A 13,998-nucleotide genomic window follows, 5' to 3' on the forward strand; every position below is an offset into this window, starting at 1 on the left:
GCGACAGTGCACACAATCTCATCACACTTAGGTCACACCGCGACTCCGCAGGCGGATGCTCCATCTCGCGTCGCCTCAGTTTATATTTGTTCTACTTACACAGAGGAGTGAGTCGATAATAATTTAAAAGCCACGCTATTTGTATGCATTATGCAGAAACAAACAAAAATGTTACAGTTTAGGAGAACATTTGAGAATGAACAGATTCAGCTCCAGGATCTGAACACGAGGCTAAGGCAATACCTGTCCAGAGTGAAGGAGCTAGAGCAGGATAACGCCCTGCTTATGAAGGAGATAAACACCATCAGGCAGGACAAGACGGTGCAATGGGAAAAACAATATCTGCCCGAATTGAGGGAACTCAGGAGGGTGGTGAATCAACTGACTTTAGAAAAGTACAAAGCAGAGATGGATCGAAAGAAGCTCGGACGAGAACTACAGGCGATACAGGCGCTGTGTTGCGAGGAGACTGTGATCAGCAGGGACATCGAAGGCGAGCGGAAAGGCTGCGAGATACAGCTACAGCAAGCGCTCAAGAAGAACGCCGCCCTGGAAGAGCACTTGCTCCAACTCGAGAACGAGTACATGTGCCTGCAAGATGCCCACAGACAAGACATCTCCCACCTCCGCGACGAGGTGCATTCGCGAGCACTGCCCATTGTTATCACTCAAAATTACCAGGGACACCCCGCCGTAACCATGGAAGAAATCGAGGCGTACGGGCACATGATGTCCGAAAGTTTGAATGAGAATTTCGAGCTTTATTGCCGCAGGATCGAGGTCTTGGAAGACTCAATCAAAGCTGACCAGGCAAACCTGGAAGATCTGCAACGTGAAAAGACACAGTACGCTTCCGAGCTCAAGAAACTCCACGCGGAGGCTCACAAACAAAACAAGTTACAGTTGCACCTTGAGGATCAACTCATACAATTGCAGGATCAATTTCATCTGGAGGCAGACCGTTATCAGGTAGTTCACCATCTTCGTCACAGTGTCAAAGCGAATAAAACTTGTGCATTTTATGTTACGCTGGAGTTAAAAAAAAAAAATTTAAAAAAAGACGCACAGAATACGTTCTTATAGCATTATGGCATTAGACACAGCTTCTGGTTTGTCTTTGTCGACCATTTAAATTGCTTGTTTTCCAATCGGCTTTTTTAATTACGTGGAAATACGGTATTTGGTACGGTATACATTTTCTCCATCTTTCCCCCTGTACCTACAGAAGCCTGCCTCTTTTGTCCGAAGTGCCACACCCACTGACTGAAAATAGGCCTGCACTCACAAACGACGCACGTACATACTGGCCACATTTAAACTTCCTGATTAAACTGCAATATGGGGACTGCATGGGTTCAAACCATATCACTGGGGTGGTGAACGCACTGCACCTTTCGTTGAAAACACACATATATCACTCTTTGTTACCAAAATATACTCCCAGTCCCTCACATTTAGCAGTGTGAATGAACTGGGTGCTGACAGTAAACTAACATTAGATAAGTGATGCCACCTGCTGTATGTTTAATCATTTCAGTGACAGTAACACAATAATATTAGGTTTAGATGACTATCACATGCTGTATCGTATACACAGAGCACCTCTGTGCATGCACGTAACCATGCATGATTCTAAATCCACCATCACATATTAAAGTTCCTGAAAATACTGTATCATTATGTGCCATGAAATAGCTTCACATCGTTCATTCTTTGGCACTAGGCTCTGTCTTGATGAAATGCAACCCTAGAACGCGGTGTGCCACTGTATGCCCTATGTAAATCGAGGTGAAGAAGCACGTTGCATGTGCAGGCCCCTTTTCAGTCAGTGGGTGGGGCTCTTTGGACAAAAAAAACAGACTTCTGACCCACTGAATACAGTATCTTTCTGCATTCATCACCAGGCTGCATTATCTGTGTGAGATCCAGATGTCCTGCGAGGTTCTAACATTGTGAAAATGATCAGGCACAATAATTGTAACCTTCATTTGGGGACATAAGTTAAGGAGCCTACAGATCACTGCTGTGCTAGATTTAAAGCTGACTGCACTCCTACCTTTAACCAGGGGACATATTTAGTAAGCTAGCATAGTCTGGCAGCCACAGGAGGTTGCTGATACAGGAGACGGGCACAGATACCTACTAGGGTTTCAGCAGAGGTGCTCTACAGCACGGCTTTTGAAATTCGGTAGTGGTGTTGGTGGTGGTGATTGGGGGAGGCGGGGGCAGGTGGGGGGGGGTCTGTGTGCACAGCTGCAAGGGGACTACATCAAACGACAGCTGCCCTTGACAACGCCTGGGGGAAATACGATGAGTACCTGCCTCTGAGGCGCTTTAGCCTCTCCCTGCCTTCGTTAGCACGTGCTAACCGTGAGCGCAGATGACTCTTTATGGCCTGTCATGCAGTTCCGCGCAGCCGCTCGAGCGATTTGCACCACGGCAGCCCGCGCCCATTAAACGGGGAGAAGTGCTGTTCAAGCAGCTGCCCTGCCCTCTTCCATCTGAAGGGTAAAACTGCGTCGTTTGGAAGTGTAGCGCAACGGAAAGCCTTCTCCCTCCTGCAAAACCTTTTGGAATTTTTCCCTCTCTTTTTCTCAGCGAGGGAAGAACGCCCGTGGGGTGCAAATTCAGTGTTTCCCCTCAGACTGAATTCGGTGAATCAGAGCCCCTGGCAGCCCTGCGGCCTATAGTTACGGTATTAGCGGGCTCCTAAACCAATTTACCCGCTGCCCCGTAAATCCTCCTGACCTGCTGGAGGCGAGTCCCTACGTGGTCCTGCTACAGGATCGGGCTGCCCTGCAGGCCTGCAGGCTTCACACACATTCATCCCAGGAGAAACGAGCCTGCACTGGCAGAAATGGGATTAGAGCTCAGAAGTCCCTTGAGGCCTTGCACACTGACCCTCGTACAGCTCATTACCTGGGCCATCGAGCGGGGAACGGTTATTACCGACAAAGCGTCTGGTGGAAGTAGGGAGCGTCGATCGTGGGCCTCGCCACACACAGGCGTCCTGAGGTAGTAACTGGTGACGCGACATTCAGGCCTTGTGAGCTCTGTGATGGGTGGTGCTCCAATCTGCCAAGGACTGCAGACTGCTGTAATATGAACCAATCAAAATCCTTTTCCCTCTAAGAACTGTAATTGGCTCAGTATGATGCTGCACCCTCCAGCCCACTAAAAAACAACTCCTCAGCTCTGCCATCACTGTAGTTTGCCTTCTGTTTACCGGTGTACACAGAAGGATCATCCACAGTCAGACAGCTCAGGCTGTCAGAGTTTTAATCTCCCTCCTCCTTAAAATGAGGAATGAGAATAATGTGTGAGTAGAGATGTTCAGGAGTTTCATGCAGGGGAGGGCAGCTGTTTGATAGAAACAGTACACAGAAATAATACGCCCTCACTACTCTGTGCCAAAGGTCAATTGATTCTCACATTAAAGAATAGGTATATCATGTGGATTATGTCATTTCACCATGAGCCCAAATGGAAAATCATAGTAAAATAGGTCTATTGCAATTTGCTTTGGGGCAGTTCTCAGTGTAAAGAGTTTGATCCCTCCTTTGGAAAGGATACTGTGATTGCATCGTATGCCCTGATCATGTGAAAATTGGCAAACAGCAGGGGGTGCTGGTTCCTGCCTGGATCACATGGATAATTTGCATAGAGTACGTGCTCGAAAATGCTCTCACAAACCGTCTACCATTTTAGGAGCACAGGTCCCTCCCCACCTGTCTCATGATGGGTTAGTCATTGAACCTCGTGAACCGGCTGGTTTTATTACTCTGAAAGCAGATGGAAGAAGCCATCATCCGCTGTCAGGACTGTGACTGGCTATAACCAATCATCGTGATTTGCTATAGAGAGCAATGTTTTCTGATCGGTTCGTACACCTCGGAGACTGTCAGCATAACTCCTCCCATTATTACACATACACTTCCAATGAACTTCCATTAGAGGCGTTAAGAGTGAGTATTCAAGGGCCCACTCTGGCATAACAGTGCGAGACGGAATCAAGTCAATGGAATCAGATGCACTTTAGATTTAATATGAGGCTTTTCAGCTTCCTCAGTTGTGCTCACCAGGAAATATTAGGCAACGTGCTGTAATGGATACTCATTGTCTCACTTATTTGGAACTGACCTTAGAGGTTTTTCTCTCCTTTACTTTTTGAGAGATCATCCGACCCCTCCCTTAAACAAATAAAGCCACTTTATCACTTTAAATAAAGCCACCACACACACACAAACACACACACACTTTTTATGCCCTATTCTGGGAGTTTGAAGCTTCACTGACCTGAAGCCATCACGTTATCAGTGACTGACGGATCTGAGCCAATCGCAGTGTTTTTCCATAGAGAGCAAAGTCTTTTAATTGGTTTTCCTTGAGCCCAGTAGCTGTAGCTCCACCCCTTATCAGGCTTCAGGACTCCTCACGTCTCCCACCCCCACCTGAAAGCCTGAATGTGAAACGGGGGGTTAGGGCTGGAGGTATAGGACAGACACTAGATCTGAACACTAACGAGAACACATCACTGTTTCAGCTTCTGCCTACTACGGGTAAATTATGAACCGTCCACTCACTGGAATACTAAACACACTCTGCTGATTGGCTACATTTACGAACAGTTACGGACTGGTAGTAAGAGCCATGACATGAAAGAAGACTGAGAACTTTAAACTGATAGGTGCTGATCACATTTTACATTGTCCAAATTTTTCATTATGATAAATAAAGGATCACCCATTAGCAATTGTTTCCTTTCTTGTAATTGAAGTTTAATAATTAGAGTTCATATGGAGTATTACAGTCCCCCTTTTGAACTTCATATTAAATCAAAATTAAATGAAAAGACTTTATTCTGGATTAAAGAAGCAGACTACATGTCCAAACATTTTCATTATGAAAGAGTGATTGCACATAGGTTGTATCTTAAAATGAGTTACTTCTGTTCATCAGAATATGTAGAAATGTATTTTACTTTAAGATAAATATATCAAGAGGTCCACTCAACAGCTGTTGCCATAATGCTGATAATCATTATTTAAATTGATGTGGCACATTAATTATGCAAAATAATGAAGAGCATGATCATAATTAGCACATAAAGGCCCCAAGTTGTAGCTCACTGTCTGCTAGTGAAGTCTGATTAAGATCCAAGAATCTGGAGGCCAGCGAGCTACAAATTGGGGAGCTGAAGCCAGTCACTTTATTGATATCTCTATTTACCTGGAATTAATTTAGCTTTTTATAAAGATGTATTTTTATTAATCGTCCTGGTTATTAAGATAATACCTGTATGTTTGGATCGCTGATACATGTGTCTTGTGCATACGCTAGATTAGCTAGATTACTCTGGATTAGCTAGGAATGGGTTGTTTTTCATCAGTTGTCAGTTTGTTGAAAAAATATAACTTGAAATTAGGAATGATTATTGTCATATTTATACTTTTGTATTGTCATAAATTCTGCCAGGTAGGCCTTTTGCCAAGACAATAACCTATATAGTTCAGTGAAGAGGAAAAGCAGGGGCAGATTTACAACAGGACCTCCACAGTGTAGGGGCGGAGTCTCTCTGTCAGTACCTGTGTAGTAGAGGGGCAGAGTCTCAGTCAGTACCTGTACAGCACAGAGAGGATGCAGCAGGCGGTTGGACAGGGATAGCGCGTGCTGACCACGCCCCCTCTCCTCGCAGGCCATCATCGGGGAGCTGGAGGACGAGCGCGAGCTGCTGGCCCACACCATCGCTGAGAAGCTGAAGGAGTACCAGCAGCTCATGCAGGTGAAGATGGGCCTCGGCCTGGAGGTGGCCACTTACAGGTAGGGAGCACAGCACTCCTCCCTATGACATCATAACTCAGAACCCGCCTTTCCTCGTTTGAATTGCAGACACACAACCAGGGTCATACACTTTATACATATCATGCTTTTTTCACCTTTTACAGGTTACATATTTTACGCTTGCATGAGCCAATGATAATGAACCCAGCTACCAGGGAAAGCAATGATTGGTTCAGTTTATTGGGTCAGTATGCTAGCTCCACCCTTGTTGGGAGGGGGAGGGGTTGCCAAAGCCGAGATCTAGTATCACTGCTTGTATTCCAGGGAGGAAAGATGGTGCCCAGGAAGCAAAAACATTTAATGCAGATCATACTTCAACCTCACCGAGACCCAGGCCTGGGTTCAATCAACGTGTAGCCTTGACTTGCAAAGTACATTTTTTCTTCAATTTTGGGGAATACTCAATTCACAAACTGTGTTTGCAGAGAGAAAAAAAACTTGTATTTACTTGCGAGTCAGAGTTCTTGACAAATGTTGATTGAATCCAGAGCCCTGATTAAACCTGGAGAGCGACCAGCAGGGCATGAAATAGGACACCTGTCTTAGAGACCGTGTTTGTTTGCTGGTTTATGGCTCTCTTCGGCCCCGCCCTTTAAGTCTCAATGCGGCGATCTGCGAAGGGGCTCATTTATAAAAATACTCTGAGCGATGGTGGTAATAATAGCATGGGCAGTACTGACTGCGCCCATTTGTTCTTAGCAAAACAAGTTCATAATTAAGTGTACTGATGTAAACTCTCCGTGGCACCGGAGGCAACAGCGTGCTTTGCTACCATACAAATTCCAAAGAGTTACTGCACTCCCGGGATCATAAGGGAGTATCCACCGAAGAACAATACTTTTAATTTGGGGGTTTTAATCGTTTTAATGTTGTAGTCGGCCCCGTAAAACATAAGTGTGGCTTACTGTGCGAGTGAGTGGTCTCACTATATAAAATATAAAACAGCCCAAGAGCCCACATCCTTTTCACGCTGATGAAATATTTAAACAGGCGCTCATGGTTTTATACGGCATGTCGTCTGCTGGACCCAGTAGTGTGCACCTTAAAGCATAAAGCACAAATTTTTCTTTGCATCCACAGCAAGAAAGAAGGATTTAATCAAAGAAAGGCTCTAAGTGGCGGCCATTTTCTCTCCAAGTGGTCAAGCGTCCGCCTGAGCAAGGACGACATGCTACATCTGTTGAACTGCATTCGCCATGAGAATAAACATCCGCACATTTACTCACGCAGCACCGTCATACATTATTAAAGTGTGGTGTACTATTTTAAGAAGGCATAGTGGCTGTAATGTTGACTGATAGCGCTACCTGTAATTTGCTAATTGCCGAATTGCAGAACTGAAATCCCTTACATGAATACTGTACTCAGGTACATTTTTGAAAGGGCTGTGCAGCTGAGATTCTTTAACACCTCTTTACAGAAAGGAGGACTTGAAGGAAAGAACAAACATATCATGTATCCATGACTGTTGACTGGTTGTCTTCACTGGTGTTTTGTGCTTCAGTGTTGCCCATAGGCATGCACACAGCACACCAAATAAAGCCTGACATTCATTTTACTTTCTTCGGGGGCTAATTGATTTGACTCATCGCTTCTGAAGCCCCTTTGGATGTATGAGCAGAGCCACAAATCACTCTGTGTAATGCTGCCCTCTTCTCCCAATGTATTTTTAGTGACTTTTTACACTGCCGCTAGAAACACAACAACTGTTGCCCTCCCATCTGCCGAGAACGCTTAGGCATTCCACAGGGATCCTGTCATTTCACAGCGCCTCCTTTATGAGGCTGCTAACTGACCTGAGAACAGTAACGTGCCTCCAAATCACAATTCCTTCCCCTCTTGTATGGGGCTCCTAACTGACTTGAGAACAGTAACATGCATCCTCAGTTCTGAAATGGTCATTAATCCTTACAAATTCCTTAAACCATAAAGATCGATGCCAATGTATGCAAATGGTCCATGCACAACTTGGCATTAAATAAGCATTCTAGAGTGTAGCTGTTGGGGAATTAGCATCACAACAGAACTAAGCTGAGTATTCACAGTTTTTTCATCTCTTTTCTTTTTGTATTCTCATACATCAGGATATTCTTAGCTACTGCTGCAGAGCAGGGGTTGTCACTCAGGAGTATCTTCAATGTAGGTAGAACGTGCATTCACATAAATTTTATTTATGCCTCCCCAGTGCACGTCCAAAATGGTTCCCTGTCCTTAAATAATTAATAGAACTTGCTTGAGTTGTATTCTCTGCGCATTAGGAGTCTCAGAGCTAGCACTCCTGTCCTGGGCAGGTGTTTTCTCCACCGTAGCGAACACGCGCCCAGTGGTCTCTCCCCCACAGCTCCTCTCCATAGCCGTTTATTCCTCTGTGTCCTATTCCAGCATTGTGATCCACACCAGGGGACATGCAGGGCACCGCTCTTGTTATTTTTAGTCTGTTGTTCCGGACATACACAGCACACACAGGGGGCTTTCCACAAACACAGAACTATTAGCAGCAGGTCTGTGGACACAGTCCAGCCATAGTTTTACCTCAGTTGTATCCCCACACCCTTTCCTTTGTGCTACCGGCCCCCGAACCACTGACCCTCAGAAAGACTGAAGCCACCGCAGAGGTAGGTTGAGTCCATTAATGCGCGTGTGGTATGCTGGTTGTTACTTGTACTGTGCTGTTGCCGTTTTTCCGCTTTTCTTCTTCCCTGTTCAAAGGAGTTTATGTGGAACTATCAGCTGATGGTTTCTCACTCTTTGTGTTTGGTTCTTGGGTGTGCCAAGACTGTGTGAGGTTGCCAGATTTGGGTTTTTAGCTTGTGGTGCTCGCTGTAAAATGTTGTTGGAAACACTACCAAGTCCCTTAGGTATGTCTTTGCCCCACTCTGGCCCTCCTTTCTCTGACTCTGAATATGTTTGTCTCTTTGCAATTTCTCCCCAGGGCCCTGCTGGAAGGAGAAAGAACAGATCCCATTCAGAAAATGGATCAATATGCAAGGGAGGCATCTCGGAGAATAGGTACAGTCTGGCACATTAACAGACAACAGATATTTCATGGGCTTAAAAGAAAAGCTAAGAAGTCTTAATTAGGAAGACAGGCTATTAAGCCTGTCGAGGCCTATTCTTCCTACCGTCTAGAGAGCATCAGCAGTTGTGTCATGTCTGGTCTTACAGACTTAAGTGGCCTCTGTTTCCACTGCTAGTACTGGTAAGCTGTTTGTATTAGAATCTCTCTGAGGAAAAAAATACTTCCAAGTATGAGTGTGGAATGTAAGCATACCTAAGTACCATCCATGTCCTCTTCTGCTGAGAGAACTCAACATGAAGGTTCTGTAATCTGCTTTATTAAAATTTAAGAACCTCAGTGAGATCCTGCAAGTCTCCTTCTGCTGAGACTGAGCGGATTAAGTGTCTTGTGTCTTCATATCTGATACATTTTTTACCTCAGGCATATAAGGTTTTGTGGCATGAATACAAGATTACATAAATACAAAGCCTGTGGAATATGTTCAGGTTGGCATTGCAAGTATTAAGAAATATGTAAAATCAAATTCAGTTTATAGGTGCTAATAAATATTATATATATTATGATGTGTAATATATATTACAATGCACATGCTAAATTGTTATAGAGAAGCACTAAAAATATTTTGGTATTAAGGACACCCGTTTGGAAGAATGCACATTATGATTCGATCATGTTCTCTCACCAGATATTAAGATGCCGTCACAACCATGGTCGACTACGACCAGGCAGGAAGTACAGAAACAGTACCCGCTCAGCACCGGTCCAGAGGCCCGGTACACAAACCTGGCATCAAGCCTCAAGGCCTCGTTTGGATCAACTAACATGAGGTCCACCAGTCCTGCGAGGGTCATCCCCATCAGCACTCATGCTAGGGATCAGCGGAATGCCCCTGTCAGGAGAGACATTCCCTCCTTCACCAGGCCATCACAGGCCACCACTAATGTCCAAAAAACAACTGTGGAGGACAGAAGTGTGAGAACGAAAGAACCGCTACAAAAACCAGCAAAAGATTCAACCAGTCTACGTCAGTCAGGCTTTGCAGCCAGGCCCAGTCCTGGACCTGCACTGACGAAGGGCAAAACAACCATGGTCACGACTTCAACAGAAAGCACCGTTGTGGTGAATGGAAAGGGGGAGAGCAAGCATGATTTGAGAGGACATGAGGCTGTCAAGACAGAGGGCAAAGAAGAAAAGGATGCAAACAAGGTTACTGTGAAAGAATGGACGACTCCAGACCGGGAGAATGTGAGGACCAGTAATATCCCGAAGAGGTCAGACGTGCAGATTTCCGCCCCTGAGGAGGCAGGCTCAAGTGAAAGACTACCGGCCACCACGAGTGTCCAAAAAATAATTGTGGAAGAGCAAACCGTGAGAACAACAGAAGTGCTAAAAAAACCAACAAAGGAATCAGCCAATCAGCATGAGCAAGGCTTCACAACAAGGCCCAGCCCTGAACCTGCACCGATGAAGGATGAAACAACCATAGTAATGTCTTCAACAGAAAGCACTGCTACGGTGGATGCTAAGGGGGACAGCAAGCATGACTTGAGAGGACCCAAGGTTGACAAGACAGAGGGCAGGAAAGAAAAGGGTGCAAACAAGGTCCATTTGAAGGAATGGACAACTCCAGACTGGGAGGACGTGAAGACTAGTAATTTCCCAAAGAGGTCGGAAGTTCAGAGTGACATTCCTGAGGAGGCAAGCCCAAGCGAAACACTACCAGCTGCCACTACTGTCCAAAAGACAATCGTAGAAGAGAGAATCGTGAGAACTAAAGAACCGCTACATAACCTGGAGAAGGATTCAGCCAGTCAAAGTCAGCCAGGCTTTGCGGCCAGCCCCAGTCCTGAACCTGCCCCGACGAAGGGCAAAACAACCGTGTTTACGACTTCAACGGAAAGCACCTTTGTGGTGAATGGAAAGGGGGAGAGCAAGCGTGGTTTGAGAGGACACAAGATTGACAAGACGGAGGGAAGGGACGAAAATGATGCAAAAAAGGACACTTGGAAGGAATGGACGACTCCAGACTGGGAGGACTTGAGGACCACTAACATCCCAGAGAGGGTGGAACTTCAGAGTGATGATCCTGATGAGGCGGGCTCAAGCGATGAAAAGATGGTGGATTACATTTACATGGAAGAGATCATTGAGAAGGTGATGAGGCCTGCTGGTCTGGACACCAAGTTCATAAACCCATCACCTGACTCAAAGGTGGCCTATCGTGTCGAGAAAACCGAGGACGAGGACGGGAAGACAAAGACCCAGATCATCCTGGAATCAAGAGTGGAGGAAGACGTGGATATCACTGATGACTCTGCTCTGCAGGAGCTCCTCGGCAAGGGGGTGAAGAAGGTTTCCCTGGAGGACATCAAGGGAACCCCGACAGGGAGTGCGATTGAGAACCTCCTCAGCCTGGGACACCATGTAGGTGGCAGTGACCTCGAACACAAGTCTGTCAATGTGGAGATAATTGAGGAACCAGCTGAAGATCATGGCGATGAGGAGGGTGAGGCTAATCCTGCACCAACGTTCCTCCAGCCCTCCTCCATGTTCTTCCAGATTGAAGAGCTGGACAATGATTCTCATGGTGCCAAGCACCCGGGGGGCAAGACAGAGGTGAGTAAGCCCACCCCAACCGAGGACACTGAGTACCAAAAGGAGGGGTCAGTCTGGGTTAGGGAAGGTTACAGGGAGACTGATGACCCCTTCTTCAGCCATGCCCAGGAAACAGAGTACTTTGTCTCCACACCTGATGACAGTATCTCTGAGTCTGAAGAGGAACGTGGCATTTCATCCTATGGACATTACGGAGTGCTGGATGACTTGTCGGACGAGAGGTACTACCAAGAGGTGCCCCCGATCAATCCCAGGTTCGAAGAGGACAAAGGGTACAAGTCGGGGCACAGGGGCTCCTACATGACAAGCGAACTTGGCTTTGCTAAGGACCGCTTCCCAGAGTGCATCATTGAGGAGGAGGTGCAAGTCTCTCCCACAGTGCAGGAGTCAATGCTGGACCATCTGACAGAAGACTCCATGGACCCAAAGCAACAACTGAGGGGAGACCTGGACAAACTCCAGGGGAATGTTTTTGAGTCGCTGCAAGGTGAGCTGTCCCATGCTACAAAGAATGTCCCGGCGGGTCCTAAAAAACTGTCTGTAGATGTGAAGAAAGTGCAGGAGGTCTCGGACAATGGAACAGTGACCATCACGGCGGAGCTCAGGGACCTGGAGTATTCTGACTTGCTGGAGGACAGCGAGTCTGACAAACGGGTGCAGGCATCATCCCACCCGGGCCTCCAGCATGCCACTGGCAGTAAAACAGTCCGAGAGTACGCAGTGAAAATCATCAGGGATCAGGACGAAGAACCGCTAAGCATGGCTCCAACAGTGGGTCTAGATGGGCCAGGTCTGGAAGGCTTATGTGGGGAGGAATCTGCAAATGACATCCACAAAACTGAGAGGGTCATCAAGCTGGGCCCCTCCGAGAGATCTCTCACGTTCCAGATGGACATCGGGAACTTTGGCAGTGCCACATCCCTGCCTGCCGAGGGCGGGGCACAGGAGTTCCAGCGTTTCTTTTCACAAAGCCTGGAGGCAGGGGGACCCAGTGGCGGAGAGGGCGTGTACACCTACGTGCGCAAAACGACTGTGAGCTATGACCAGGGCGATGAGCCCACCTACAGTCATGGCCACGAGGGGGAGGCCAGGAAGTGGGATGACCTCACGAAACAGCAGGTGGAATATGGCCAGGTGCTGCAGACCCAGTTTGTTGACCCCCAGCTGAAGGTCAACCAGGAGAAGAAAATCGCCACAGTCTATTTGGACAGTACTGAGGGTAATTAGGTAAAACTTAGTTTAAATAAAATACATTGCTTCAATGTCCCCCAAACAATGAAGTAAAACTCCATATGTTTAGTTATTTTATTTTAATTATGGTTAATCTTCCAGAAGTTGTCCAGCAAAGAATGGTTTAGTTTAGTTATGGACAGTGAATGTGGTAATATCACATGTGATATGAGTAATAAGTCAAAAGAAAAAAAATAGCCAGCATTCTGCAATAAAATGTGTTGTTTTCCTTTGCAAATTTCTATAAGCTGTAATTGTTCTGCTGTGCAAAGTTTTAGAGAAGTCTTTCTTTTCTTCCTGCAAGATATTTTCTTTTCTCTTGTTCTTAAATATATATTTTTGTACTTCATTTAGAGTTACTACTAAGCCTTAGTCTGTCACTGTACTGGTAAAAAAAAAACTACCAAAAGAAATTAAAATAAGTTACTCTCATAACTACTTTCTAATACAAAGCTTTGTGTATGCTAGTCTTACACGGTTGACATTAATTATTCAGTACTTTAACTATATGCAGAATTTAGTTTGTTACTCATATACATATTGCCATTTGTACCAGCATTAATAGATTAACATTTGTTCGTTTTGTTGAACGTCTCCATGTTTCATATTTGTTTTGCGCACTTCCTAAATGTCTTCCTAAAATATCTAACGCAATAGTTTTAAATTATGAGTAGCAGCATCGAATGTGAAACTGAAACATGGTTAGTTTCTTTCCTTTTCCTTCGGCTGCGATCTTCTAATCGTTAAATGACATCACGCGGTCGTGGGAGTTCTGATAAAGAACCCGAAGACGGGGAGCGGTAAGTAAGAAAAGGTGCGTACACGTGCACATTCTCCGGCACGTTCTTCCACCGCACATGTCTCAGTGCTGTGGAATGGAAGAGCCCAGCACGTATTCAGCGCGACCTTTTCTAGTTTGTCGCTCACACTAGCGACTATATCACATCCCCATTTCGCTTTTTTTTTTTTTTTTAACTTTGAGGGAAATGTATTAGTATTTGACACGTTTTTTTTGTTGTTGTTGTTGTTGTTTCTGTGACTGGGAAGTGTGAAGTGTCTGGGAGGAGTGAATATCCCCGCTGTGTTCTTGAGCGCTTGGTTTTCTGTAATCTTGCGTTGCCGTCGACCTTGGATCAGGTGAAGCCCCACGGCAGCCGTGGTTATTTTAAGAGCTGTCGTCGGCTCAGTCAGGCTTCTACAGCAGAAGCAGAATCGGCTTCAGCAAATCGCCTTAATCCGTCTGGTCTATACCCGCCACTTAATCAAGAGGTAAATCGAAACACTGAAGACCG

At 45.8% G+C, this 13,998-nt stretch overlaps 1 protein-coding gene across 1 annotated transcript; it reads left to right on the forward strand.

The window, feature by feature from the left end:
* synm (synemin, intermediate filament protein) lies at positions 1 to 13,096 on the forward strand. The gene is made up of 4 exons (XM_035395269.1): positions 1 to 969; positions 5,696 to 5,820; positions 8,774 to 8,850; positions 9,546 to 13,096. Exons 1-4 carry the CDS (start codon positions 151 to 153, stop codon positions 12,701 to 12,703), a joined length of 4,179 nt encoding a protein of 1,392 aa, XP_035251160.1. The 5' UTR covers positions 1 to 150; the 3' UTR covers positions 12,704 to 13,096.
* The last annotated feature ends 902 nt before the right edge of the window (positions 13,097 to 13,998 follow it).

This window comes from Anguilla anguilla, chromosome 16, assembly GCF_013347855.1.
Source record: "Anguilla anguilla isolate fAngAng1 chromosome 16, fAngAng1.pri, whole genome shotgun sequence".
NCBI classification, from domain to species: domain Eukaryota; kingdom Metazoa; phylum Chordata; class Actinopteri; order Anguilliformes; family Anguillidae; genus Anguilla; species Anguilla anguilla.